Source organism: Phoxinus phoxinus, assembly GCF_949152265.1.
Source record: "Phoxinus phoxinus genome assembly, chromosome: 15".
In the NCBI taxonomy this organism is placed as follows: Eukaryota; Metazoa; Chordata; class Actinopteri; order Cypriniformes; family Leuciscidae; genus Phoxinus; species Phoxinus phoxinus.
In genome coordinates this window covers 6291374-6318626 of record NC_136890.1, presented here as the reverse complement: position 1 = coordinate 6318626, position 27253 = coordinate 6291374, and the positions used below count along the sequence as shown (strand labels likewise).

General features: G+C 39.3%; 1 protein-coding gene across 1 annotated transcript in view; it reads right to left on the bottom strand.

Moving 5' to 3' along the window:
• Positions 1–2138: 2138 nt before the first annotated feature.
• Positions 2139–27253, bottom strand: part of frmd3 (FERM domain containing 3) — a 65219-nt gene continuing 40104 nt past the window's right edge. The window contains exons 10-14 of the mRNA XM_079638460.1: positions 24132–24220; positions 20848–20922; positions 20623–20691; positions 17856–17977; positions 2139–4902 (exon numbers count right to left, since the gene is read on the bottom strand). Of these exons, the coding sequence (XP_079494586.1) occupies positions 4250–4902; positions 17856–17977; positions 20623–20691; positions 20848–20922; positions 24132–24220 (1008 nt within the window). The 3' untranslated portion in view covers positions 2139–4249. The remainder of the gene's footprint in view (positions 4903–17855; positions 17978–20622; positions 20692–20847; positions 20923–24131; positions 24221–27253) is intronic.

The window sequence follows — 27253 nt, the reverse complement described above, 5'->3', positions numbered from 1 at the left end:
AAATATAACCTTTCATTGAAGTAAAATAATTAAAAATGGGAGGGGATCTCTTAATGAAATAAATGTGTTTCTCCAATACACGCTAACCACAATTAATGGCAGCCTTTTATTCAATACCTTTGGCAACCTCCTTTTGCCAAGATAACAGCTCTGAGGCCACATTTACACATAGCCGGGTATTTAGAGAAACTAATATTTCCCCCCCCCTCCGTTTTCAATAATAACATAGTGCACACAACCCGCATAAATACGCCGTCGAGCACCATCATAACTATGCCAAACCTATGGGCAGCAGTGTAGGGAGAAGGATAAAGCCATGCAAGCCAATCAGAATCCTCAGAATCGACAAGAGAGAACCTAAAACCCCGTTTCTCCCAGTTGACACGGCAACATATAACCGGCGTTTTCAGAAATCTCCACTTTGGCCGGAGTTTTTAGAAATAATCGTTTTCTGGGATAAAAACGGCGTTTTCGTGTAAATGACAGGCCAAAACGCAGAGAAATATCTGCGTTTTCCCGTCGTGTAAACGGGGCCTGAGTCTTCTCCTATAACGCCTGATGAGTTTGGAGATCAGAGACTATTCCTCCATACAGAATCTCTCCAGATTCCCAGATCCATGTTGGTGCTTCTTCTCTTCAGTTCAGCGCACTCATTATCTATAGGGTTCAGGTCTGGGGACTGGAATGGTCATGGCTTAATTTTGTGACCCATTTTTGTGTTGATTTTGATGTTTGTTTTGAATCATTGTCCTGATGGAAGATCTAAACACTGCCCATTATATAGTTCTAGCAGAGGCCGTCAGGTTTTGATATTTGATCTGTTTGTATTTGATAGAATGTATCTTAACAAGAAGTCCAGGACCTCCAGCAAAAAAATAGGCCCACAACATTAAAGATCCAGCGGCATATTTAACCGTACACATTGGTGTACTTTTCATCCTTGATTGCATCAAACCCATCTCATGTGTGTTTGCTGTCAAAAAGCTATTTTTCTTTCCATCTGACCACAGAACCAGGTCCCGTTGGAAGTTTCAGTAGTGTGCTGGAGTTTGTTTTAGATGAGAACAGAGAAACCCTCCCAAACAACATGTGGTGATGTGGATCATTTTTTAGGCTTTCTGACCCCAAGACTCAACTAATCTTGGCAATTCTCCATCTGTGATCTTTGGCCACTCAAACTGTCTAAAGTTTGAGTATACAGTATATCTCCTCAGTGTATATAGACACACGTCCTCTTCCTGGCAGATTCATAACATCTTTATTAATTGCCCTGATGGTTTAGCTTTAGCTATTTTTTACAGCCACTTTCTATTTTGTGAAGCTCAACAATCTTTTGCTGCACATCAGAACTATATTCTTTGGATTTAATCATTGCAATGGATGAGTAAGGAAATTTGGCATTTGTGTTTCCTCATATTTATACTCCTGTGAAACAAGAAGTCGTGGCAGGATACTTTCAAGCTTCTAGTCACCCTGGTGTGCTAAATTGTGTTAAATGTGAATGGGATGAACTTCAGAGATATTATCATTTCTAGGGGTGCCAACATTTAAAAAAAAACAAAAAAACAAACAAACATGTATTTCATTATGTGATTTCCCCCCAACTTTCAATTGTTTTGCTTCAATGAAAGGTTCGACTTTTTACAAATATTTTGATAAAAAATATCAAAAGGATAAGCCATCTTTCATCATATTTACCAAGAATGCCAATAATTCTGACCATGACTGTATGTCACGTGTCTCAACGACCCTCAGTTGAACGCTTGAATGACAGTTGCCTGGAAGCAATCATTTATAGTTAAAAAGTTACAAATATTAGTATTTTCCTTACACACACCTATCGTTTCACTTCAGAAAACATTTATTAATCCGTAAAAACGTTATTTCGATGGTCCACCATAGACATTTTACATACTAGCTATAAGTAACCTTCACTTGTATTAAATGGACTCACAGAGATGAATTAAAAAAATCTTCATTTAAGTTTATCTGAAGAAAGAAAGTCATGTACACCGGGAATGGCATGAGGGCAAGACATTGGTGAGAGAATTTAAATTTTTGGGTGAACTATCCCTTTAATTACATATAAAAAGTGTCAATGGAAAAAGCCATCACAGGTTTTTTTTTCTTTTCTGGTTTGGCATGCTTGGGGATATAACAATAAATAAATAAATAGAAAAACAAAGTGTGCAGCATGAGTGAGTGAAACCCTTCACTGATACAATTTACACAATCAATACGGCCTGCATTAAAAAGAAATATATATATATAACTATAAAGAGCCAACTGTGCAAATGAAATGTAGATTTCACAACTTTTTTGGGCCAAATGGACCATTTGTAAAGTAAATTTTATTAGCTGCACTTTCATATACTGTACGTTCAATCTTTGGAGTTCCCCGTAATGATATTGACACAACACATGTTCTTTAATAGGTGAATTTATGGCATTTCATGCAATTTGGTTATGTATTTTGTGTGATTACAGTGATCCGTTTCATAAGAGCCTCTCAAATGTACTAGCAACCTGCTGTTACATCTGCTCATGACATCTGAAAATCTGACAAAACTAAATCAAAATCTGTTTTATAGTTTGTGCTATTCTATATAAAAAACACAGCACAGCATTTTAAGGTAAACTATTGGTGATAATAAAAATATTTCACTTCTATACCACCTACTTTTTAGTGTAAATCAGTTTAAATAAGATAACTTAGGTTTTTTTTTGCTGAAAAATATAACTAACTGTAAGCGTCACATAAAAATGTATAAAATTTTAAAAACAGATATTAAGTTTTAGCATGTATAGCTTGCCCTCGCTCTCATATCTGTGTGTTGCTCTGTGAGAGGCTGAGAACGTTTAATCCAATACAGTGTTATGAGGTCAAAATCTGCTTGTTTTTTAATAGCTGATTTGATTTTTAAGAAAAATACGTCGATTTAGGGAAGCGGGTCCGAGCTCATTTCCTGCCTGTGCCTCTTCTACATTTTGACTTGCATTATTTGTGTTGTTATGAAGGTTGATTGAGTCAAAGACATCAAATCATTTGATATGGACTCATATTCATATGAGTGTACAGGATTTCACTTGGAAACTGATATAAGGGTCCAAAATTAACTTAAGCGTCAAATGTGAATAGAAAAGTTGTCTTTGACGAAGGAGTGTTTAACTGGCCAGTTTGGCTAGTTACGTATGTTTAACAGAGACCTTCTTATGAGATATTGTTTCCGGCACGGAATACATTTAAAAAAAAGGTGATTGTGACTTTTTATCTCACAATTCTGACTTTTTTCTCGCAGTTGCGAGTTTAAACTTTATAACTTGCAATTCTGAGTTTATATCAGCCAGAATTGTGAGTTTATACAAGACTTCGCAATGCAAACATTTTTGTTCTAAGAATTGTGAGATATAAACTGAATTACCTGAGTCGGAATTACCTTTTTTATTTTTTTATTGCGTGGCGGAAACAAGCTTCCATACCCTCCGACCCTCACTGATATAAGTGCATCAAAGAGAGACAAACTGACTACAGAAAATAAAAGATTTAGCCTCTTCTAACAAATTTACCATCAGATATTAAGCTAGGATGCCATGATGCGTCACATTCCTGCCGTTAAGCCAGCAAAACAGAAATGTGAGGAACAAAGTCATAATGGGTCTAGATTTTCAAAGAGATTCACTAGTATGTGATACTTGAGTGGAGTCAACTCAAAAGAGTCTAGGATAAGAATTGATAATTTTGGTAAAATCGTTGATTCCTATGGCTGAAGTCAGAGCTGACTTGTAATCAAACCCCGTTTTTTTGTGGAAACCGGGATACTTTTTTCCCCCAGTATTCTTTCCATTGACGATTTCAGAATCCCACCATTGACAGCTGAGGCAAAAAGTTAATTTTGGACCCTGATTGATTTTTTTAATGACAACAGGCATGTGAAATGAATGGAAAATATTGAAAAGGCATACATATCCACTATCAATGTTCAAATGTAAGATGCATTTCTATCCGAGCTGTGCTTTTCGTAGACCCTTCATGAAGTTGACTGAACTATCTGAGAATAGGCACATGCTGTTCTCTAATGCTACTTATAAAACTACAGCCGGGACACTGTCTCAGTTACCGCTATGAAAGCGCATTGGCATGATTTGCAAAAGATGTGAATGAATAAATCATGTAATGTAGGAAAGCAAACCTGCCCATTCCATTTCATTCCCGCCCCCGTTCCCTGTAGTTCCTGTAGGACGGTGAGCCTCAGTCGCCCCATAGCTGCTCCGTTATGAGTTCGAGTTTGCAGAGGAACCAGCGCCGCATGGGGCAGTAGTACTCGTAGTGGAACTGCTCGAACTCGGGCGTCTGGCGGATGTCATGCAAGAAGGAGATGTCCAGGTCCGACTCCAGCAGGACGAGGAGGAGGGGAAGTAGAATCATGAGGAGACCGATGGCCATCACCACCAAACGTGCGGCACTGCTCAGACAGGCCTGGATCTGCTGCCGCCCGCTCGACGGGTTACACAGCGACTGCCGAAACGCCTCTCTGGCGAGTTCCCTCTCCCTCTCCGCCTGAAGCTCCACCTGCATCTCTGGATCCGCGTGCAGCTCCTTCAGCAAGCGCGCGGGACTCTGGAACAGGAGGTCTAGGCCGCCCTGACCCTCCTCCACTGGCGTCGGGACCATGCTGGCACACGGGCTGTACGCCGTGTCGGATATGGTGAGGGTGCTGCACCCATCGTCTTCATTGTCCACACGGATCTCCCTCCTTTCCTCATCTGCTCTCGTCCTATTGGCTGCCTCGTCTTCTCGTCTGCCCTGACCGTGGTTTTCCCTCTCCTCTATCTCCGCTTCCTCAGGAGTGACCGACGGTTTCAGTGGGGACAGATGGACAGATTCTTTCAAAGCCGAGAGTCCTGCGGAGTGAACAATTGGTTGTGTTAGTCACTAAAAATTCACAGGATTTCAACGACATTTCCTGAAGGACAGACATTGTCTGGATAGCTATTATTATAGCTAGATTTAACATCGTGAGGATTAAGGCCATTGCACACTGAGTCCGAAATTTTTGTATGTGTTTTTTCGTATTCGTGATTCGGTGGCTCTGAATTGTCAAAGCACCATTCAAACACCATTCAAACTGCTTGTTACGGATGCGAAAAACGCAGAAAATCGAACCCGTTTCGATTTTTTTTATGACGGACGAAAGTTTCGGAGGCAGTGTGCAAGCGTGATTGAAATAACGTGAGGTCGTATTTATTTTTTAACGTGCGAAAATTTCGGATGTGAATTTCGGACTCAGTGTACAATGGCCTTTACTTGTTAATAATAATTAACTACTTGTACATAGTGCTTTTCTCAGCACTCAAAGCATTTTGAGCTTTGGAAAGGGGGATCTCCTTAACCACCAATGTGCAGCATCCACCTGGATGATGCGACGGCAGCCATATTGCACCGGAACGCCCACTACAACGCAGCTTATTGGTGGAGGGGAGACAGTGATGAAGACAATCAGTATATGGGGATGATTAGGAGGCCATGAGGATTTTACCAGGATGCCGGGGTTACAACCCTACTCTTTTTTTCGAAGGACATCCTGGGATTTTTGATGACCACAGAGAGTCAGGACCTAATATGGATAATAGCTAGAATCTGACATTGGAAAACCTGTATACACTGAACAAAATTATTAATGCAACACTTTTGTTTTTGCCCCCATTTCTCATGAGCTGAACTCAAAGATCTAAGACTTTCTTTGTACACAAAAGGCCTATTTCTCTCAAATATTGTTCACAAATCTGTCTAAATCTGTGTTAGTGAGCACTTCTTTCTTTGCCGAGATAATCCATCCACCTCACAGGAGTGGCATATCAAAATGCTGATTAGACAGCATGATTATTGCACAGGTGTGCCTTAGGCTGGCCACAATAAAAGGCCAGTTTTACTGTATTCTGTGGGGGTGTTTGGGGTCCGGAAACTAGTCAGTATCTGGTATGACCACCATTTGCCTCATTGACCTGTGGATTGGTCCACTCCTCTTCAATGGCTGTGCGAAGTTGCTGGATATTGGCAGGACCTGGAACACGCTGTCGTATACGCCGATCCAGAGCATACCAAACATGCTCAATGGGTGACATGTCTGGTGAATGTGCTGGCCATGCAAGAACTGGGATGTTTTCAGCTTCCAGGAATTGTGTACAGATCCTTGCAACATGGGGCCGTGCATTATCATGCTGTAACATAATGTTGGTCGTGGATGAATGGCACAACAATGGGCCTCAGGATCTCGTCACGGTCTCTCAAAATGCCATCAATAAAATGCACCTGTGTTCGTTGTCCATGACATACACCTGCCCATACCATAACCCCACCGCCACCATGGGCCACTCGATCCACAACGTTGACATCAGCAAACCGCTCACCCACACGACGCCATACACGCTGTCTGCCATCTGCCCTGTACAGTGAAAACCGGGATTCATCCGTGGAGAGAACACCTCTCCAAAGTGCCAGACGCCATCGAATGTGAGCATTTGCACACTCAAGTTGGTTACGACGAACTGCAGTCAGGTCGAGATCCCGATGAGGACGACGAGCAGGAAGATGTGCTTCCCTGAGACGGTTTCTGACAGTTCGTGCAGAAATCTTTGGTTATGCAAACCGATTGTCGCAGCAGCTGTCCTGGTGGCGGGTCTCAGACGATCCTGGAGGTGAAGATGCTGGATGTGGAGGTCCTGGGCTGGTGCGGTTACACGTGGTCTGCGGTTTTGAGGCCGGTTGGATGTACTGCCAAATTCTCTGAAACGCCTTTGGAGACGGCTTATGGTAGAGAAATGAACATTCAATTCACGGGCAACAGCTCTGGTGGACATTCCTGCAGTCAGCATGCCAATTGCACGCTCCCTCAAAACTTGTGTCATCTGTGGTATTGTGCTGTGTGATAAAGAGGAATGGCCTTTTATTGTGGCCAGCCTAAGGCACACCTGTGCAATAATCATGCTGTCTAATCAGCATCTTGATATGCCACACCTGTGAGGTGGATGGATTATCTCGGCAAAGGAGAAGTGCTCACTAACACAGATTTAGACAGATTTGTGAACAATATTTGAGAGAAATAGGCCTTTTGTGTACATAGAAAAAGTCTTAGATCTTTGAGTTCAGCTGGATATATATGATTCTCAAATATATATATTTGAGAGAAATAGGCCTTTTGTGTACATAGAAAAAGTCTTAATGACACAGAAATGACCCAAGAATGACCCACATTCATAACATTCACTGTGCACAACATCCTTTGAGCTAACTAAAATATTATTTTATGTCATTGTGGCCTGCAAACTATTCCACAGTTTAAAGCTGTTGCTCTTGTAGTGTGCATGTCGTATGTGTTTATACAGCAGTTTAAAGGAACGGCTGCAGCCTGTGTTCTTTAGACAAGTCCCGTCTATATATAGACCCAGCTGCCTGGGTAGTGTGGATTAAGACAAGTCTCCCGGCTAAGTTGCCACTGACGTCGATGCTTCTCCATGCAACTATTCTCTAACACACACAGACCTCTGTAATGCCATCTAACATAACCATCTTTTCATTTCCCAATGATATTTTAACATAGCTGCTATTGAAAAATAATTCATGTCTCTTCACATAGAAACTAGATTGCTGGATTGAAAGCATTAATTCCACAATTAGTAATTAAATTATCTATAATTGACAGGGCGTACTAGATTTCAGGGCATCAGCATTGACAGCCACTTAACAGTGCCTGAAAAGTAATATTTGTCAAACTAATTGGATAATCAGGAGTTATCTATTGAACACCTTATACAGAAGAACACTTAAGCAAGTTGATGCAGGCATGGGCAAAGAGAAGATGTCACCATGGCGACATAGAGAGACATTTAGCCCAGGAGGATGTAACAGTCATCACTAGCAACAGACCATCATGGCTACCATGGCAACAGTTAGATGCAACAACAACTTAATATGAGGGTGATTTTCGTAAAGAATGTGAAAGATGTTAAAAAAAGAAAAGAAAACGATGTAATTTTGCACAAAATTAGACATCCCCTGCCTTCCACTCAAATGACAAAGAACTAGATTTTTCCATTTTCTGAAGAAAATTGTTCATTGCCTGTGCAAAATGATTGCAACTTAAATGCTTTTATTTGGAAAAAACTAAAACAACAACTGTTAATTCATTAATCAATTCTGTTTAGTAAGAAACAGAGTTTAATTTTAATCACAACGCTTAATCATTTAATTTGGACCCAGTCACTCAAGGTTTACATCTAAAAATGTTCCCAGCAGTGTCATAGATTATGTCTTTAGATAAAATATCCTTTAAATTAAGTCAGTTTATATTTTAGTCTTATGTAAATCTAAAATAATATCCGAAAATAACATTTTAGTTTTCGAGAAATGAAACAAAATATTTGTATAAACATTTAACAAAAAATCCTGACATTTAACAAAAGCTCCTGAAATTACATTATAATGACAACACTATTGTACTACAATTTTGTGAGTATTTTTGGTTTAGTTATTCATTTTCTATGTTTTAGTGTTGGCTTAATCATGCTTAATACGTGCATTTTTTCATTATTTTATTATATTATATTATTGACAAGCTAAACCAAAGTAGGATCAAGACTTTTCAGCTGCCATTAAAGAATGATTTTCAAAAATTATTTACTTATCCTCATGTCGTTCCAAACCTGTATAAATGTATTTCTTCTGCGGATTACAAAATATATTTTGAAGAATGTTGGTAACCAATATATATATATATATATATATATATATATATACAGAAAATTCTCGAAATATCTTCTATGTTATGTTCTAAAAGACACAATTTTATTTTGGGTTGACTTTAATTTTTCAGAATGATGCAAAGTTGCTAGTCAATGAATAAATCAAGTAGGAATCATAATTTCAACAGTATTTTGGAAGCTTCCGTACCGGTTCCTGAGATGCGGTTTCCATGGCCAAGCAACCGCACATATACGTCTCGTGCCGTGTAGTTGGCCATGCGGAGCTGCAGGTTGTGACGAGTGGTGATCTTCACCTGACAGCGAATGGCATCCGCCCGCTCTTCCAAACCGTCATCCAAAACCGCATTCAGAACCTCATCTGTATCCTCTTGTAGACATTCCTCAGCAACAACTTCACAACCCACCACACTGTGAACACCGCTTCCATGCTCCCCCTGCTCTCCGAGAACCTCCATATCTGACCCCCTCCACACCTCCCTCTCAATCCCAACCTCACTGCACAATGACCTTCTCACAGCTTCTGTCTGGTTGAATGATGTCAAACACTCTCCCTAACTCTTCTGGCTGGGTTAATGTTATAATAAATCACACACACCCATAGGAAGGGGTCCTGCCGGCCCCTTTCCTTCACCGGATAGCGGGCATGTCGACAGTGTTAACAAAGTCGGGGCATTAGGGGTCGGATCAGCCCAAATGCAGGATGAGCTATTTATACAGCATCAGTCATAGCACAAGGCTTTGCTAATCACAGGGGCTGATTATGGTGAAAAGATCCACTCCGGAGTACAGTACAGCTAGCAGACATCACACTCATCCTGATCTGAGGTGTCATGCTGTAGTCTCTGAACAATCTCTTTTTAATACTTTATTAAAGAGTCGTGAACCCCCGTGTTTCAGCACCAGTTAGTTCTCACCACCGTTTTGAAAATGCTACAAAAGTGGGCATGGCAAACTGCAGAGTCGAGAGGGAAGAGGGGAGACTGACAACACAACAATAACTTCTGATTCAGACATAGGGCAATACGATAGTGAGATTTATTACGATAATCATTTACCATTAATGGGAAAGGAAATGCTTTCCACATATTAGTTAGAGCTTGAAAATGAATGTAAACATGTAAACTTAAACTCCACGGAGTAGCTGTCACGGGTGGCTGTAGTCACAACTTGCACAACGAAGGAGATTAAGGAATTAATAGTATTTAATAATGAATTCAACTCAGGAGAACACAACCAATGAACAAAGGATAACTCAGCTTATAAACACAAGAGGTAACCCGAGTAGAAACAGAACAGCTGTGGGAAACTAATTAACAACTAATGAGACTAATTAGTGAACTAAGGAAAACAGAATCACAGATACTGAGCAGAGACAGAACATACATGTTACAGTATCTCCCCCTACCAGAAAGCGCATCCTCACTCCATAAAGAGCCCATCTGTGGAGGGAGGGAGGGAGGGAGGGAGGGAGAGAGGGGGCTCTGGAAGTGGGTGTGGAGCTGGTGATGGACAGGAGTCGGTGGAGTCAGAGAAGTCGGTAGAGAGAGACACCATGGTGGAGCCAACAGTGGGAGGAGCTTTGACTAAAGGGCTGGCTGGAACCCAGGGACTGACTGACGAAGGTGGAACCAGGGTGCATGGAGTATGGAGAGGCTGAAGGATCACGGTGACATCCATGGCTCCCGACGACAGTGGGAGTGAGGATGACAGGGAAGCCGGAGAAGCATGGTGGAGCCGAAAGGGTAAAGGGTCGCCTCCAGCTGCAGGAGACCCGGAAGTCCGTGGTGGATGCAGAGTGACGACTGACTGAGCCAGAACCATGAGGGAGCCTGGAGAAGTCCTTGGGCTGACAGACCAAGGTTGAGTCGAGGGAGCGCAGAGCCAATGGGCTGACAGACCGAGGTGGAGACATGGGCCTAGAGCCTTGAGGTGAAGCCGGGGAATCCTCATACTAATGTCGAGCTGTTGATCGGGAAGCCCGAGGCGAATATGATGGGCCACACAGAGTTAGGGCGCAAGCAGAGCCGAGAAGAAGGGGCGAGTATAGCTGACAGAACCATCGAAGAAGATGGGACCAGGAATTCAGGTGAGAACATTGGAAGAAGGAAGATTTCCAGACAGAACCAGAGCATGCCGGTCAAGACCGGCGTGGAAGATGAAGACTCGAGGGTGGGGACTCGGGAGGAAACTGGATCTGGTCCTCTCCTGGCTCTGAGATGGATTTAACACAGCACACTTCGACTCCAAGGAGACACAGGTGGCAGGCTCTAGCACTTGTTCTGTGGTAGGCGTGGCCTTTTCTGCCTCGCAGATGGTGAACGGGCAGTCGTCCAGCAGGAGAACCCACTACCAATATTCCTCCAGCGCCTTCTGCTCATCATGAGGTGATGTAATACTGGTAAGTTCATATTTTACTTATATTACTCACTTGGAGGGTCCTGTATTCTGTCAAAGGTGATTGGATATCTTCGCATGATGGAGAAGATATATTATAGTAGTAGATAGATGCAGTATATAGATATATAAAGATATAAATGAATATATTATAAGGAAATTATAGTCTTTAATAATAAATGCCATTTAGGAGAACACAACCACATCAAACATAGAAGTTAAAGGACAAGGAACTAAGGATAACTCAGGGCTTATAAACAGAGGTAAAAATAGGCAATTAGAGTAGAAATAGAACAGGTGGGGGGGGGGGACTATTTAACAACCAACTAGACTAATTAGTGAACTAAGGCAAATAATTTATTAGTGACATGCACTGACTGTCACGATACAGAAGAAGACAACACAGGTAGCTAACACAGGAAGTTCACAGAAGTTTATTAGAAGATAGCAGACAGCAAGCAAGATAATTCGGCGAGTGTTCATAAAATAGATGAATAAGCAGACTTAGATTAACTGGTAATAGTCTCTGTCCTTTGCAGGTGCTGTGATGGTGATGGCGGTAGATAAACCAGTGGATCAGAAGACAAGAAGATGAAGGACGATAACAGGCAGGAATCTCAACAGGTGAGTAGTTCAGGTAAGGAGTCAGGTAAGCTGTACAGGTGGAGACAACACCGTCTTTCCATAAGGATTAACGAGACCAGACACCGGTACTATACAGTGCAGGCTTTTGTAGAGAGGTGCTAATGAGAGTAAATGGTACCATCGGTGATTCCATCGGCCGCTGTGGCCATGACAAGAAGACTGGTGAAGGTCACCGTGACCGTGACGAAGCATGGAGAACAGAAGGTCAGATCATTTGTTTGTCAGTGCTATCCAGGCTGAGTTCTGATGCGTGAGCGGACGGGCTCCTAGGTGTGCTCTGGGACGAGTGCGAGCTCAGGGCTGAACTCTTTGACTGGCGCGAGCACTGGGCTGAACTTTGGTGCTGGAGCGAGCACTGGGCTGAGCTCTGAGGCAGGTGCAGGCTCTGAGGCGGAAGCAGGAATAGTGCTGAGTTCAGGGACTGATCTCCTATGATTCCTTTCACTGGACGACAGTCAGGGACTGGAGCCTTTACTGAACGACAGTCAGGGACTGGAGTCATTCCTGGACTCTGGGAAGGGACTGGAGCCATCCCCGGACTCTGGAGAGCGACTGGGGCCATCACCGGACTCTGGACAGTGACTGGAGCCATCACCGGACTCTGGACAGAGACTGGAGCCACCACCAGACTTTGGGCAGGGACTGCTTGCATGACAGGTGTGAGGTGGGGCTGGACGATGGTGATTGTGTCTTCCTCCACTCTGCCAACGAGGAACGAGGACCCATCTATCCATAGCTTGAAGTTGATGTAATTGTTCAGTGTCCAGGATAAGTCTCCTCGCGGCATCACAAATGCTGTGATGCCAGCCCAGTCTGTTCGTCCAGCCCGCACCAAAATCCTCCATCAGGGTGAGGTCACTGCAGGTGGCTCGGTGGCTGATGTCAACAAACTCCTTTTCATATTCCTCCAGGCATCTGCCACCCTGGAAAATAAAAACTGTCGCTCCCTCCATGAGTTCCTTGCAATTGCAAGGTGGCAACATTGATGGACGCAATTACCATGCTCCTTCTCATCTCTATGGTCTGGACTTCTGTCACAATACAGAAGGAGACAACACAGATAACTCAAGTTCACCAAAGTTAATTAGCAGATAGCAGAGAGCAAGCAGGATAAGCCGGTGAGTGATCATCAAATAGATGAATAAGAAGACTTATAAGATTAACTGGTAATAGTCTCTGTGTCCATTGCAGGGGCTGTGATGGTGACGGTGGTAGATTAACCAGTGGATCAGAAGACAAAGGACGGTGATGGGCAGGAATCTCAGCAGGTGAGTAGTTCAGGTAAGGAGTCAGGTCATTTGTATGGGTGATAACAACACTGTCTTTCCATAAGGATTGAGGAGACCAGACACCGGTACTGTGTGAAGTGCAGGCTTTTGTAGAAAGATGATATTGAAGGTAATAGACAGGTGATTGTGGAGTGTATGCAGTTGGTGAGCAGGAAGGATTCTGGGAAGTGCTGAGAGTAACTGAGCTGGTGTTTGTGACAGACTAGTCTAACGTAGCCAGACCTTCAGACTGACATCATGTTGTCGTGAATAATTAAGCGAAGAATCTTCTCATAGGATAAGGACACACAGTCTCATGAATAATTATGAGTCATCAATGTACTATGGTACAAGAAAACCACATCCTGTAACGTAGACATGAAGATGAATTAAAAAAAACAAAAAAAAAGCTTAAAATAGACTAGTTTTCTTCTACAATTAAAAATAATGGATGGTAACATTGTCTTCTATTATGCTCAACATGCACACAACTCTGTTAAAATCTCAGAGAAATTTAGTTTAGGGTTTCATGACCCTTTGATACTTCGTGAACGATTATGAAAGGAATAAAACATTTAGGTTAAGTTAAGATCAATTGTTAACATTGTTGGGATTATGTTGATTACCCACAAAAACATTTTAACTCATCCTTCCTTTTCTACAAAATAAATATGGCAGTACTAAGCTGAACTTCAGAGAGCCTTTTGACCCACAACTAGGACTTAAGTACATAATTTTACATAACGTATATGAAATTTCATAACTACTTCTATTGTCTTTGAAATATGGTTAGTGTTCTTTAATTGTATGTTATGTATATCATATTTGTAATTACACATTTGTATTGTAATTAAGTAGCAATTTTGTACATTTAAAGTATAAAGTAAAACTTTTAATTTAACATTATTAAAAAGTGCACTGAAGTGCATTCATGTCATGAAAGTACATTGTTTGGGTCAGATATTCCTTTAAGGCTTCTAGCAGTACTGTTGTGTGGTGCAAAACAACAAAAAACAAAAGTGTGTAAGACTCCAAGACGATTGCAAAGCAGACCCAAAGCAGTTAACACTGTTGAATCTAACAAATCAACTCCTTGCAGTAATTACGGCATGCCTTGATTGTTGCATAATGAAAGATTAAAAAGCCTTTGAACGGGATGAAGCTGCAATATCTAATAGACAGTGGAATTTGGAAACCCACTGTAATATCTAAGTCAACAACTTTCTACTTTAATCAAAAGTTATGTTGTTGTCTTGATTGAGTTGTAAATTTTCCCCTTAAATAGCTAAAAGCTACTTCAGCATTATGCTGACAGATTCACCGTACCAAAGAGAAGGCAGATTTTCATGCATGGGTCAATGTTCTCTAAGGTGGAAAACTGAAACAGTTTGACATTAGAACACAATCCCCAATAAAACTGCACAAAAACACCAAAAACCGTAAAACATTTTTTTTAAATGGGTTCTCTTATGCTTTTTTACATTTTCAACTCTCTATATAGAGTGTAATGTTGTTATTCTCTATATCAGTGCACACCGTTTCTGAACTCCCTGAAACGCCTCCATTGTAGTCTTGAGTTTTCTTCTGGGAACGAACACGTCGTAATATTCCGCTTTATTTAAGTTAGTAGCGTGTTGAAACTCGCGTTTGTAAGTGGTGTGACATTTCCCAAACACACTCAAAGCAGTTGACCAATCACAACACACTGGTCCAGCCGACCAATCAGAGCACATTGCGGTTTTCGGAAGGAGGGGCTTCATAGAGACAGGAACTAAACAGAACGTTTCTGACAGACTGGGAAGAGAGCAGCTGCAACATAAGGTGTTTTTTTAAACATTCAAGCATGAAACCCTGTTCTAGAAGAGCCCAAAAAGAAAAACTGTAAAAAAAAAAAAAAAAAAAAAAAAAAGTTTATAATGCATTTCGTTTTAGCATGTTAAAGTTTAGTAAAATAAACTAGTTTGTTCTGATCTCTATATCTGTCTTAGCAAGTATATTATTTGAATACAGGATGTACAGGGAACTTCTGAGAAGGGCCAGTGTGACATTCAGTTGTTAAAACCTTGTCCTCTCCTCCGGTAACTTGATCTTTAAGGGGCTTAGTATTGATGAACCAGCTTCAGGACTCCTCACATGGACTACACGGCTTTATCTCCCCAGACTCACGTGACTAAACCCTTACATGAAACACTCTGATCATGCTCCTCCTTCACTCTCTTCCGAATGATCGGAGTTTAAACAGCTAAGTGATTCAATTCAAGGACACCATTAAACCAGCAGCTTCTAACTCCATAAGCATGTGTGCTTGAGTGTCATTGCTTTAATGCACACCTCTAACAGCACAAGCCCGAGCAGGCCTCGTATCTAATCACTGCTAACATGCTGTCTGATGGGTATTCACAAGTATTTTTAAAGCTCCACAGATACCAGCACCTCATCGGCTCACTTTAAACATTTCCCTTGAGATAGGGGGGTGTTATACCTGGCAAACAACATCTATTATAAAGGTGCACTAGGTCAGTTTTTCATGCAAAATATACAATGGGCGATACAAAAGTGGTCTTTATAATAATACATGTATTTATTTAGGCCGTGAGTCTACCAAAGCATTTTTTCTTAAGGCGAGCATATTTTCCCCCCAATTGTTTTCAATGGGAGAGCTGCGCATTTAAAAACACCAGTAGCGTGACAAGGCGCTGAAAGTTTATTTCACGCTGTGCACTGCACGTTTGATGTTTTTTTCTGGTTGCCGAGAGTTAAACAATGTTCAACTTTGTGTTAAACGCAGCGCTCATCACTGTAACTTTTTACCCAGTCGTCCAATCACAGTGTAGGAGGGTTGGGGTAAATACACACACTGCTTGTACAACAACAACAGACGGCAAAAAGACAGAACAAAATCGTTGAAAACAGAGGCCAGAGCAAGTACTTTACACTGTGTCTACATTTTTATATTCAGAAACAAACTATGAAATACTACCAATACTTCCATGAATGTTTCATACCATAGAAACCAAATGCTATGAAATGGAATACTATATTAGTCATGTTAACTGAAAAAAAACGATTTGCTGCCTGGCGTTTTCAGCTGGGAAAAAATGCTTTGGTGGACACACAGCATTTCTAAAATAAGTAATTTTTTTCAAAGGTCAGTGAAAAGCAGTGCTTAAACCTTCAGATGTTGTTCGTCCACACCTGATTTAGCTATTTCTCGCAAAAGTGATGATCTATCCATTCTGTCTGACTCTCAGCGACCTTCTGGACAAGCATTCTCCACGCCGTCCCGTCGAGCACTGCTTTTTTCAACTGTTTGATGTTCATATTGGTGTCTGATTTGATGGTGTCGAGCCAGCGTGTTTGATGCCGTCCCCTTCTTCTGATACTACTGACCATTCCCAACATTACTGACTTCTCTAGCGAGTTTGCACGCATAATGTGGGCAAAGTCAGTCAGCTGCAGTGATTTCAGCTTCTAGTGACGTCCCTGGTTTTATTTGATCCAATACTCCTATGTTTTCCTGGCTATCCATGGTATTCGTAACAATTCGCCTTTGGCTAAGCCACGCCCTAGAATGTAGATTGACCAATCACAGCGCAGACAAGAACGAGCTCCCACAGAGGCTCCGACACTTTTTCACGGTGCTCCATTGACTTCAACGCAGGAGACTCATATTTTTTGTCTCGGCAGGCTATTACGTCGTCGTTTTATAAAAAATATGGTTAAACGTTGTGCCTGGGGCATTTGTAACACAGATACGCGTTTCCCAGAGAGGTTGGAGGGGGGTGTCCGTTTTTTCCCCTTCCCAAAACCGAAGTTAAATACTGACAAGTGTCGTCTTTGGATTAAACTGTGTGGACGTCCTCAGTCAGCGAAACCCCTCAAGGATCAACAAGCACACTTTTGCTCTAAGATACATTTAGCTTTTAACCTTACTGTGAAGTTATACTAGTTAGACAGTTTTATGCTATGATTTCGGTTCTCTGCCCTAATTGTTGATACGCTAGCACACGCTGCTAATAAATACAACTTTATACTCGCGTAGTCCGTTTGCTTTGTAAATAATAACGATTATAGAAGTGTATAGAGACCTACCCAGCTTTGCATGACAGTGTTTCTCCTGATATTGTTAGTCACAGCCTCCGTCTCGATTAGGATATGCTGTGGTTCATTGTTTGACTGTGACCGTTATGCTTTTGCCTCTATTTGGATGCCTTGTTGTTGCTTGCGTTTCACCGTTTGTCTTGAATAAAGCCTTCAAACGCATACTGCAGACACTTTTGCCTACTTCTATCGGACACTTTATTTGCTGCTTTATAAAAGTTTGATAAAATTTCAGCAGGAAGAGCTGTCACAGCATAAGCCATGTTGATACCAAACCAGAGCCCAGATGAAGTTGTCGGAGGTAGCAACAGTAACTAAGGGGGGTGGGGCTTAGCCAAAGGTGAATTTCCAGCAACTCCACATTTCGAATGCATCAATTTTCCTTCTGTTGGGCTTTCTTACTGTCCAACTCTCGCACCCAAAGACGAAGGTTCTGACTGATCTGCTTTTGGTACGTCCTATCTTTGCTCTTCGCTATACCAGATCAATCACCCTCTTGTAGAATAAAAACATCTTTTCTAGTATATTAATATGACCAGCTCATGTGAATGAACAACATTTTAATCATAAATGATCATAATCCTTTGTTAGGTTTTTTAGTCATTTTCATTTCAGGGGTGAAATATTTTTACAGTTGGAAAAGGTTTATCTTTCAGGTGTGTATGCATGCAGGTGTGTGTGTGTTACCAATGTCTGCTGAGTCTCTGTTTTCCCTGCTGGAGCTCAGTGCTGGTAGGAGGGGCTCCATGTTCATTATGAGCTGTTTATGACTGAGTGAAGTAAAGCTTCTGCTTTGGCCAAAATGAGATCTGAAACACACACAGAAATTTCATAAAACATAGTTTTTTAAAATAAAAGAGTTTGTTACTATACGTGTCATGTTCAAAATACAAGGCATAAGCATCATAAGCCTAAGTGGATCGTAGAACCAGTTGCCACCATTATTTTCTATGATTAACTGATCAATCAGAAATCAACATAGCCAATTAACAAATACAAATATTTTTGTATTGCTTTATTGCCATCACTTATTTCAAATATAACACGTGAGAAGTGTACTTAATTGTATTAAATGTACACTCCTATGTATTTAAAATCTTAAATGTATATTTTTAAAACTGTACTTGCAATTAATACTACTACAAATAATACTACTGAAATAAAAGACTACTTAAGTGTACTTAAAGAGAGAGTACACTTTCACGGCTGTTTCTTAAAGGACAAGTTCGGTATTTTACACTTAAAGCCCTGTTTACAGATCGTATCTGATGAAATAGAACGGTTAAGATTAAAATTTGGACACATGCTGCTGTCGCGAGAATTTTAGGTTTATTTAGCTTTTGTGGACCTATTTTGCCAAACGTGTCACACCCGTGATTCTTCCGTTGAGAGCTTGAATAATAGACACTCCAGCGGCGGAGTAATACGGCACCTCACACAGCACATTCAATACAAGTCATGGAGTTGGACAAAAACTACGATAAAACCTGTTGGAATGCATCTTTTTCAGCGATTTTTTTTGGAACCGTATCAGTGAACACCCCTGACCACTCGGTGAGTTTCACGTCTTTGTAAACGAAAGTTTAATGTGTTTTACGAAGGAATCTTCCAGTGCACATATACAACCATTGTGGGGGTGAGGGGGGAAAGCGATATAAACCTAAAATTCTTGCGACAGCAGCATCTATCCAAAGTTTAATCTTAACCGTTCTATTTCATCAGATACGATCTGTAAACAGGGCTTTAAGTGTAAAATACCGAACTTGTCCTTTAACACACTTAAGTACACTTTTAAAAGGTGCACTTTGTAATACAAATTTTAACATTTTAATATTTTAATATTTATATTATAAAAATATTATTTCCATATTAAAGGTTGTGTAGGTAAGAATTGTCTAAAGAACTTTTTTTCAAATTGGCTTAAACTGTCTTTATTTTACCAATACATAATTAAAATTTAAGTACTTTGAAAAAGAGAGTATAAAAATTGAGTGACTATAGTGTATTTAATCTTCAAAAAACACAGCTCATTAATTCCTACCGGGACGAAACAAGTGATTGGCTTGAGCGACTGTCACTCTCCATCGCCATGACTACCGCCGTTATTACTGGCTCTGCCCATGTGCGCGCAGTCGCGCACCCGTTTTTAGGTGGGAGTGAATGGAATTAATGAGCTGTGTTTATTGAAGATTAAATACACTAGAGCCACTTTGTTTTTTATACTCTCTATTTCAGAGTACTTGCATTTTAATTATGTATTGGTATATAAAGACAGTTTAAACAAATTTGAATAAAAGTTTTTTTAGACAATTCTGACCTTTAAGTGCTAAATGTAAAAAAAATAAAAATAAAATCCACAAGGGAAAAGAGGTCATTACATACATACGTCTCAAAAACACAGTATCCAAAATATAATTTGTTAAATTGTGAGGGTCAGCGTGAGGATGGAAAATGGTCAAAGAAAGCATGGATTATACAGTAAGTGGACTTTATACAAAAAAAGGCTAAGTGTATATTGTGGCCCTTTAAAACCAAATAAAGAGCCCGATCCCCACAGCCTTCTAACCCACAGTACGTCTGAGTGAAGTGTCATCGAGATACAGTAAGGAAAGTAAGATACAGTGCTATGCAAAAGTTTAGACACCCATGCTAAAGTTGACTAAAAAGAGGAATAAAAAATCATCTTTTGGAAATTGAACTTAATGCCTTAATTTAAAAAAATAGGAAAAATCCAACCTTTAAGGACACCAATTTTCTTTGTGAATGAATAATGTATCGTAAATAAATAAATGTTCTTCCTTAAAATACAGGGTGCATAAGTTTGGACACCCCTATGTTAAATTCCCATAGAGGCAGGCAGATTTTTATTTTTAAAGGCCAGTTACTTCATGGATCCAGGATACTATGCATCCTGATAAAGTTCCCTTGGCCTTTGGGATTAAAATATCCCCACCTCATCACACACTCTTCACCGTACCTAGAGATTGGCATGGTTTTATTTCAGTTAGCCTAACAGCTGGTTTGATTTGCATTGAGAGATGATCTTATGGAAAGTACTCCATGCCAATCTCCAGGTATGGTGAAGGGTGTGTGATGATGTGGGGATATTTTAATTCCAGAGGCCAAGGGAACTTTATCAGGATGCAGAGTATCCTGGATCCATGAAGTAACTGGCCTTTAAAAATAAAAATCTGCCTGCCTCTATGGGAATTTAACATAGGGGTGTCCAAACTTATGCACCCTGTATTTTAAGGAAGAACATTTATTTATTTACTATACATTATTCATTCACAAAGAAAATTGGTGTCCTTAAAGGTTGGATTTTTCCTATTTTTTTAAATTAAGGCATTAAGTTCAATTTCCAAAAGATGATTTTTTATTCCTCTTTTTAGTCAACTTTAGCATGGGTGTCTAAACTTTTGCATAGCACTGTATATTGGTAATGGATGCTGACCTGTGTACAACAGGAGGTTCTCTCTGAATCTTTGAACTGGCTTCAATCACTTCTTTAGCCACCCGACCACTGGAATCAAACCAGAAACAATCATTTGATCCACTTAAATAATGTTAAATAAAATGACACACAAGTCAAATGAAAATAGTCATATTAGCATATCAGACATATGATTTACTCTTATCAGGAAAGAGGTTAAAAGCGCATGCAGCCAAATCCTCTCACCTGTAGCGAAACCGGCTTCCCTTGAAAAATATACTGCTGCTGGACACAGTCTTTATCTGACTTGACTTTGCACATCTAAATCACAGAAATGCAATAACATTTATTTATGACTGAAATTGCGTTGCAAACTCGAAATTGTGAGGAAAAAAAGTCATAATTGTGAGATAAAAAGTCACAAAAGTATGTTTATTATCTTCCACTTCACAGGTTTTCTCCTTAAAGGGGTCATGACATGGGTTTATGTTAAGCTATGAAACTTGCAGGACGTTTTAATGTTACAAAGACCTCTTATATACCAAAAGATTAAGGCAAATTTGGTTTCTCATGTCATGACCCCTTTAAGTTAAGACCTTTATACTGTCTTAAAACCTATTTTTGTAATTTGGCCCTTGGCGTTAGAGCAATGAAAACGGTGTTAATGCATCTTATTGAATGTATGTACAGTGCTATGCAAAAGTTTAGACACCCATGCTAAAGTTGACTAAAAAGAGGAATAAAAAATCATCTTTTGGAAATTGAACTTAATGCCTTAATTTAAAAAAATAGGAAAAATCCAACCTTTAAGGACACCAATTTTCTTTGTGAATGAATAATGTATCGTAAATAAATAAATGTTCTTCCTTAAAATACAGGGTGCATAAGTTTGGACACCCCTATGTTAAATTCCCATAGAGGCAGGCAGATTTTTATTTTTAAAGGCCAGTTACTTCATGGATCCAGGATACTATGCATCCTGATAAAGTTCCCTTGGCCTTTGGGATTAAAATATCCCCACCTCATCACACACTCTTCACCGTACCTAGAGATTGGCATGGTTTTATTTCAGTTAGCCTAACAGCTGGTTTGATTTGCATTGAGAGATGATCTTATGGAAAGTACTCCATGCCAATCTCCAGGTATGGTGAAGGGTGTGTGATGATGTGGGGATATTTTAATTCCAGAGGCCAAGGGAACTTTATCAGGATGCAGAGTATCCTGGATCCATGAAGTAACTGGCCTTTAAAAATAAAAATCTGCCTGCCTCTATGGGAATTTAACATAGGGGTGTCCAAACTTATGCACCCTGTATTTTAAGGAAGAACATTTATTTATTTACTATACATTATTCATTCACAAAGAAAATTGGTGTCCTTAAAGGTTGGATTTTTCCTATTTTTTTAAATTAAGGCATTAAGTTCAATTTCCAAAAGATGATTTTTTATTCCTCTTTTTAGTCAACTTTAGCATGGGTGTCTAAACTTTTGCATAGCACTGTATGTGGTGTGAAAGTATGTATTATGTTTGGTAACTTTATTTGATAGTCCACTTTAGATATTCTACTAACTATAAGTAACTTTGCAACATGTCAACTAACTGTCAGTAGAGTATTAGTAAACTGTCTGCTTAATATCTGCTAACACTTTATTTTGATGACTGACTATAAGTAACATTGCAACTACATGTCAACATTGTTCTAACCAAAACCTAACAGTCTACTAATACTCTAATGAAAGTTAGTTGAAATGTAGTTGCAAATGAATGAGAGTTAGCGGACATGTTGTTCCTAAATTACTTATAGTTAGCGGAATGAACAATTGATATAAAATGTAACCTTATTTTTAAATTGTAAAGCACTTTAGACTTTATGCTTTTAAATGTACTTTAGAAATAAATGTGTATTGCATTGTATTGTACTGTGTGTATCTTTGTTACTTTGCATGTCCTGTACGCAGGACCATATGGAGTCTGTGCCTGCTTCTTCCAGCCAACAGTTTTTGCTCTATATAAATCCATTCAGCAGATTTTCTAGCAGATAATCCGTGTAGAAAGTGTACTGATACTGTTCATGCGAGCAGTTTGTCATTGATTGACTGATGTGTGTGTTGTTAATATGAAGCCAGTGTCCTGGTTTGATATGTGCAGGCCTGCTGTCATTAAAGCTCTTAATTAAAGGGCTTTCTGCAGTAACGTGACACCGCTCACACATAGTAACCAGAGACAGAGAAAGAGACAGAGGCACTTATATCAGGGTCATTCTCAGGAAGCGGCGCCATTCATGTGCTGTGTTTGTCCTCATGACCTCATACTGATAATCACCAGGATCTAGAACTTAGTCACATTATATGCTAAATCTATTTTCAAAAATATATATTTATAGGTTTCATTGAATTTTAATGAATGATTTCACAATGTATTTTTTTTCTCCTAAAATGCGTAATGCACTTTTTGTTCAACTTTTTGTTATGTGACATTCTTTAAAAAAAAAAAAAAATGATTTGAGGAGTGAAATCATGACAAACAAACCACGGTAAGTTTAAATTACATTCCATATTTCATTAAGTAACTTACATTGTCACAGTAGTCTATCAAAGTGCAACATTTTTACTAAAAATATCACTAAAATAAAACCTGTAAATGATGTGCTGTACTATATCAGACATTTTTTACTGATCTAAAAACTCCCAAAGATTTTGTATTCAACAGAATTCGTACAAAAAAAGAGAAAAGTCATGGGTTAATACATATACATACATACTGTACATACATACATTTAATTATTTTAACATTACATTAGTACTATTTTCTGAGATTGACCCATACACCACTGTTCCAAGGTTTGTAAGATAATATTATAATAATAGATAATAGCCTACTATTTAAAATAATTGTTTTAATTTTGAATATATTTTAAAACGTAATTTATTCCCATGATTCAAAGCTGAATTTTCAGCATGTCACATGATCCTTCAGAAATCATTCAAATATGACTTGCTGCTCAATATTTTTTTTGATAACTGCTATATAGATTTGAACCTAGTTTTAATAATTTTATAGAATGTTTTAACAAATTACTAGACAAATCAAGTTTGTAATGTATTAATATATATTTTGGCATATTTAAATTCTTCAAAGGAATGAATGCAAGAGTCAAAACTGATTTAAATACAGTCTAGAATTCAATCTCATAATCACGTGTTTCTCTAGCAGAGACAAACATAAATAAAATCAACTGTGAATTAGAATACAGTAAAATTACATGATCTCCTGAAAATACATCCAGAGAAATTACACAATATGAATGTTAACAATACAGTGAAGCCTGAGCATCAAGTGTGTCTTTATTTGTGTCTCTTTCCTGTTAGACTGACAGAAACATCTTCATCCCGTGTGTGTGTGTGTGTGTGTGTGTGAGAGAGAGAGAGAAGAGAGAGAGAGAGAGAGAGAGAGAGAGAGAGAGAGAGAGAGAGAGAGAGAGAGAGAGAGAGAGAGAGAGAGAGAGAGAGAGATAAAAGGACGACTCTCACTTGTAAAATGCCTGATTTTCCACAGCACATTTCCACAGATGTTTACAGGCTGCTGGTGTGGAGGTGTGGAATGTCAGAACCAGTTTCTTCTGCAGAGAGATGAGAGGACAGAATGAATAACTGAAGCGTGGAATCTTAGCAAAGGTGACAACAATCAACTTAAGTGAACGGGGAGGTAAAAGGACATAAAAAGATCTATAAATTACACGGAGATGGAATCTGAGCACAATGTCATAAATAATGAGAGCTGAACAAAATGCTGACCCAAATCTGTGTGCATGTTAGTGAGAGTGATGGCCGCTGAGTGCAGGACGGCTTTACCGGGAAGAGTGCAGGGAACATGAGAGTGCGGATCAATACGGCACAGCCGGTTAACCGGTTAGCGGCACATTGACTGGAACCAACACAATGTACACTGCAATTATTAACCTTCATTTACACTACAGATACTGCAATGTTTTACAAGGACATATATTAGTGTAATAAAGGAGTAAATCACAAGGAGCTGTGCATCACCATGATTTTACAAAGATTCTGGGTTAGTTAACAAATAATGAAAGTCTCAGTGATTAATAATCACAATAAACAATTCTCATAAGTAATATAGCTGCGGGCAGCAATTATCGGGGATCGAGCGCTTTAAGGCCTTTAATCGCATTTGTAAAAAGGTATTGTGTTTTATTTAGCTAACATGTAACCACTTAGATCATGCATGGAAAAGACCATTTACAGCCAATGCAGGCAATTTACTAAGGAAATATAGTAGTTTTAAAGCTTTTTGCAACAGTTTTAGCAACAGCAACTGTTTTTAGCAACAGTTGAGCCAAAAACCACTAGTTTGTGAAAGTATATTTTTAAAATAATCTCTGATATTTAACGAACAGTTCCATTGACAGCGCTGGTTCTAGAGTCAAAGTTGCTCAGAATGAGTTGTCACGGGTATGTGTGAAATACCGCGTGATATTTTATCCTTTACGCATGTCAAAAAAGAGAAGGCGCTGGAGGGCCGAATTCTTTCAGATTCCTCACAAGCCTCCAGGGCCTTGGGTCTAACAGGCCCAGCGAATTTCGTTCCGATCAGCCGTTAACCTTGTCTGACCGCTGCTCAAAATTCATTAGCCGACGGAGGCCGTGTTTTTTGAGATACATGGATGTCCTCAAAGACAACGGTGGCACCTTGGACAAAGACACCGCATGCCGGTTTTCAAGTCAATTGGACTGACTGTTGTATATAGCCGTTTTCGTGTATTTTTTTTGTTCACTTAATAGCGCCAACAAGTGGCCAATTGGCGCAATTTTTTTCACGTGACAAAATGGGGCATTTTTGCCCCATAAACATAATGTACAGAGTCTAAAGAAATGATCTCATTCTGTTCAAGAGGGATAGACGTTTTAGTAAAAGGGGCCAAGGCTACATCAAATTTTTTGCGTCCCGTCGCTGACGTCAATCTAAATTTTTACTTTTTCTTTTTTATAATTATTGCCAATCAGACTCCAGAGAATCTTTCTGCACTGGTTTGTTTCCGATCAGGGGAAAAACGATATAGTTTGCAAAAATAGGTTTTACTGGAAAATCTAAAATACCCAAACATTTTGCCAAGGTGACAATCGAATCAGAGACATTGTTGGTTAAGGATTCCAACGAAACAAGACACCTTAGTTTGCGACAAATGGTGTTATGAACCATTACACACTTTTGATCGCTGCAGCGTGAAGGATAACAAATTTTAAGAATCTATTTCATTTTAGGTTTAACTGATGATTATTGAGTTTCCAGCAGTAGATTCCGGCCAGACTTGTAAATGAGTCAAATCATTGAATTCTCTCACCTTTAGTTCTGCAAATTACTTTCAGAGCCATTTGCTCAAGGTACAGCGGTGCCTTTGTCTCTATGATAATGTTAAGGTTTGAGCAATCAAGTCAGGATGATTGGATTAGCAATACAATAGCTGATTGGCTCGGGTTCTCTAGAGCAATCTAGAGAACCTGCCATACCGGTTTTTGCTGGATAAGAAGACTCCTCCCCCTGGGAATGTATATAACTACAATGTATACTGTTTAGATTTAGACTGTTTGAAAGAATTGCAGCCACGCGCAATAAAGAAGAACTTCTGCTTGAACGTGATCCAAACGTCTCCTGGTATTTGTTTAGAAGAAGGAAAAGTTTCTTACAAGCGCCCCCGTCAGGCTGATCGGGGCGAGCCTTGGTGACGTGGTAGACGGTGCATGTGAGTACTACCAGCCCTCAAAGTTGCAAGTCTCTACGACTTACAGTTTGTCTGCCGGATCACTTTTAGGGGAGAATGCTGATCCTTTGAAATTCTAACAATTACAATAGAGTTTCAGCACGTTCATTTGGATGTTAATTGTGTGTTTACATCAGTTTAATGGTTAGTACAAAAAAACTAAAATCTGAATGTCTGTATTAAGCACACAATTTGAAAAAGGTGCTTCATCCAAATCATTTTTATTGTTTTTGCACTGGATCTGTGTTTTAATATTCAGCACGAAGGTATTGTGCTACACATATGGTGCTACATTGATATGGAGATATGGTGCTACATTGTGAATATAAATAGAGGTTATTGTTAAGACCTTTATCTTTAACTATTCACAGGATAGCACAGCTTTATGTGTTTTTTGCTTTTGTAATACAGTTACTTAATAATAAATAATCAAGCAAATAAATTTTCATCAAAGGGTTTATTCAGTTTTTAGGCAGTTTAATGTTCCAAAGCTGATTTTTTATTAAAACAAACTTTTTTTTATTAAAATCTAATTAAAACTGTCTTGGAGTGAATAATCAGTGATTTATAATATTCATACTCATATAATATTCATAATATTCTTCAGAAATCATTCTGATTCGCTGCTCAAGAAACATTTTCCATTATTATAATATTGAAAACAGTTGCTGTTTAATATTTTTGTGAGAGCCATGATAAATGTTTTCATGATTCTTTGAATAGAAACTATGAATAGAAACTTTAAAAAAAGCAGCATTTATTAGAAAGAGAATAGAATGCAAAAGTCTCTTCTGTGACTTTATCAATTTAATGCATCCTTGCGGAATAATCCTTTACTTTCAAAAGAAAATCTTACTGACCTCAAACATTTGAACG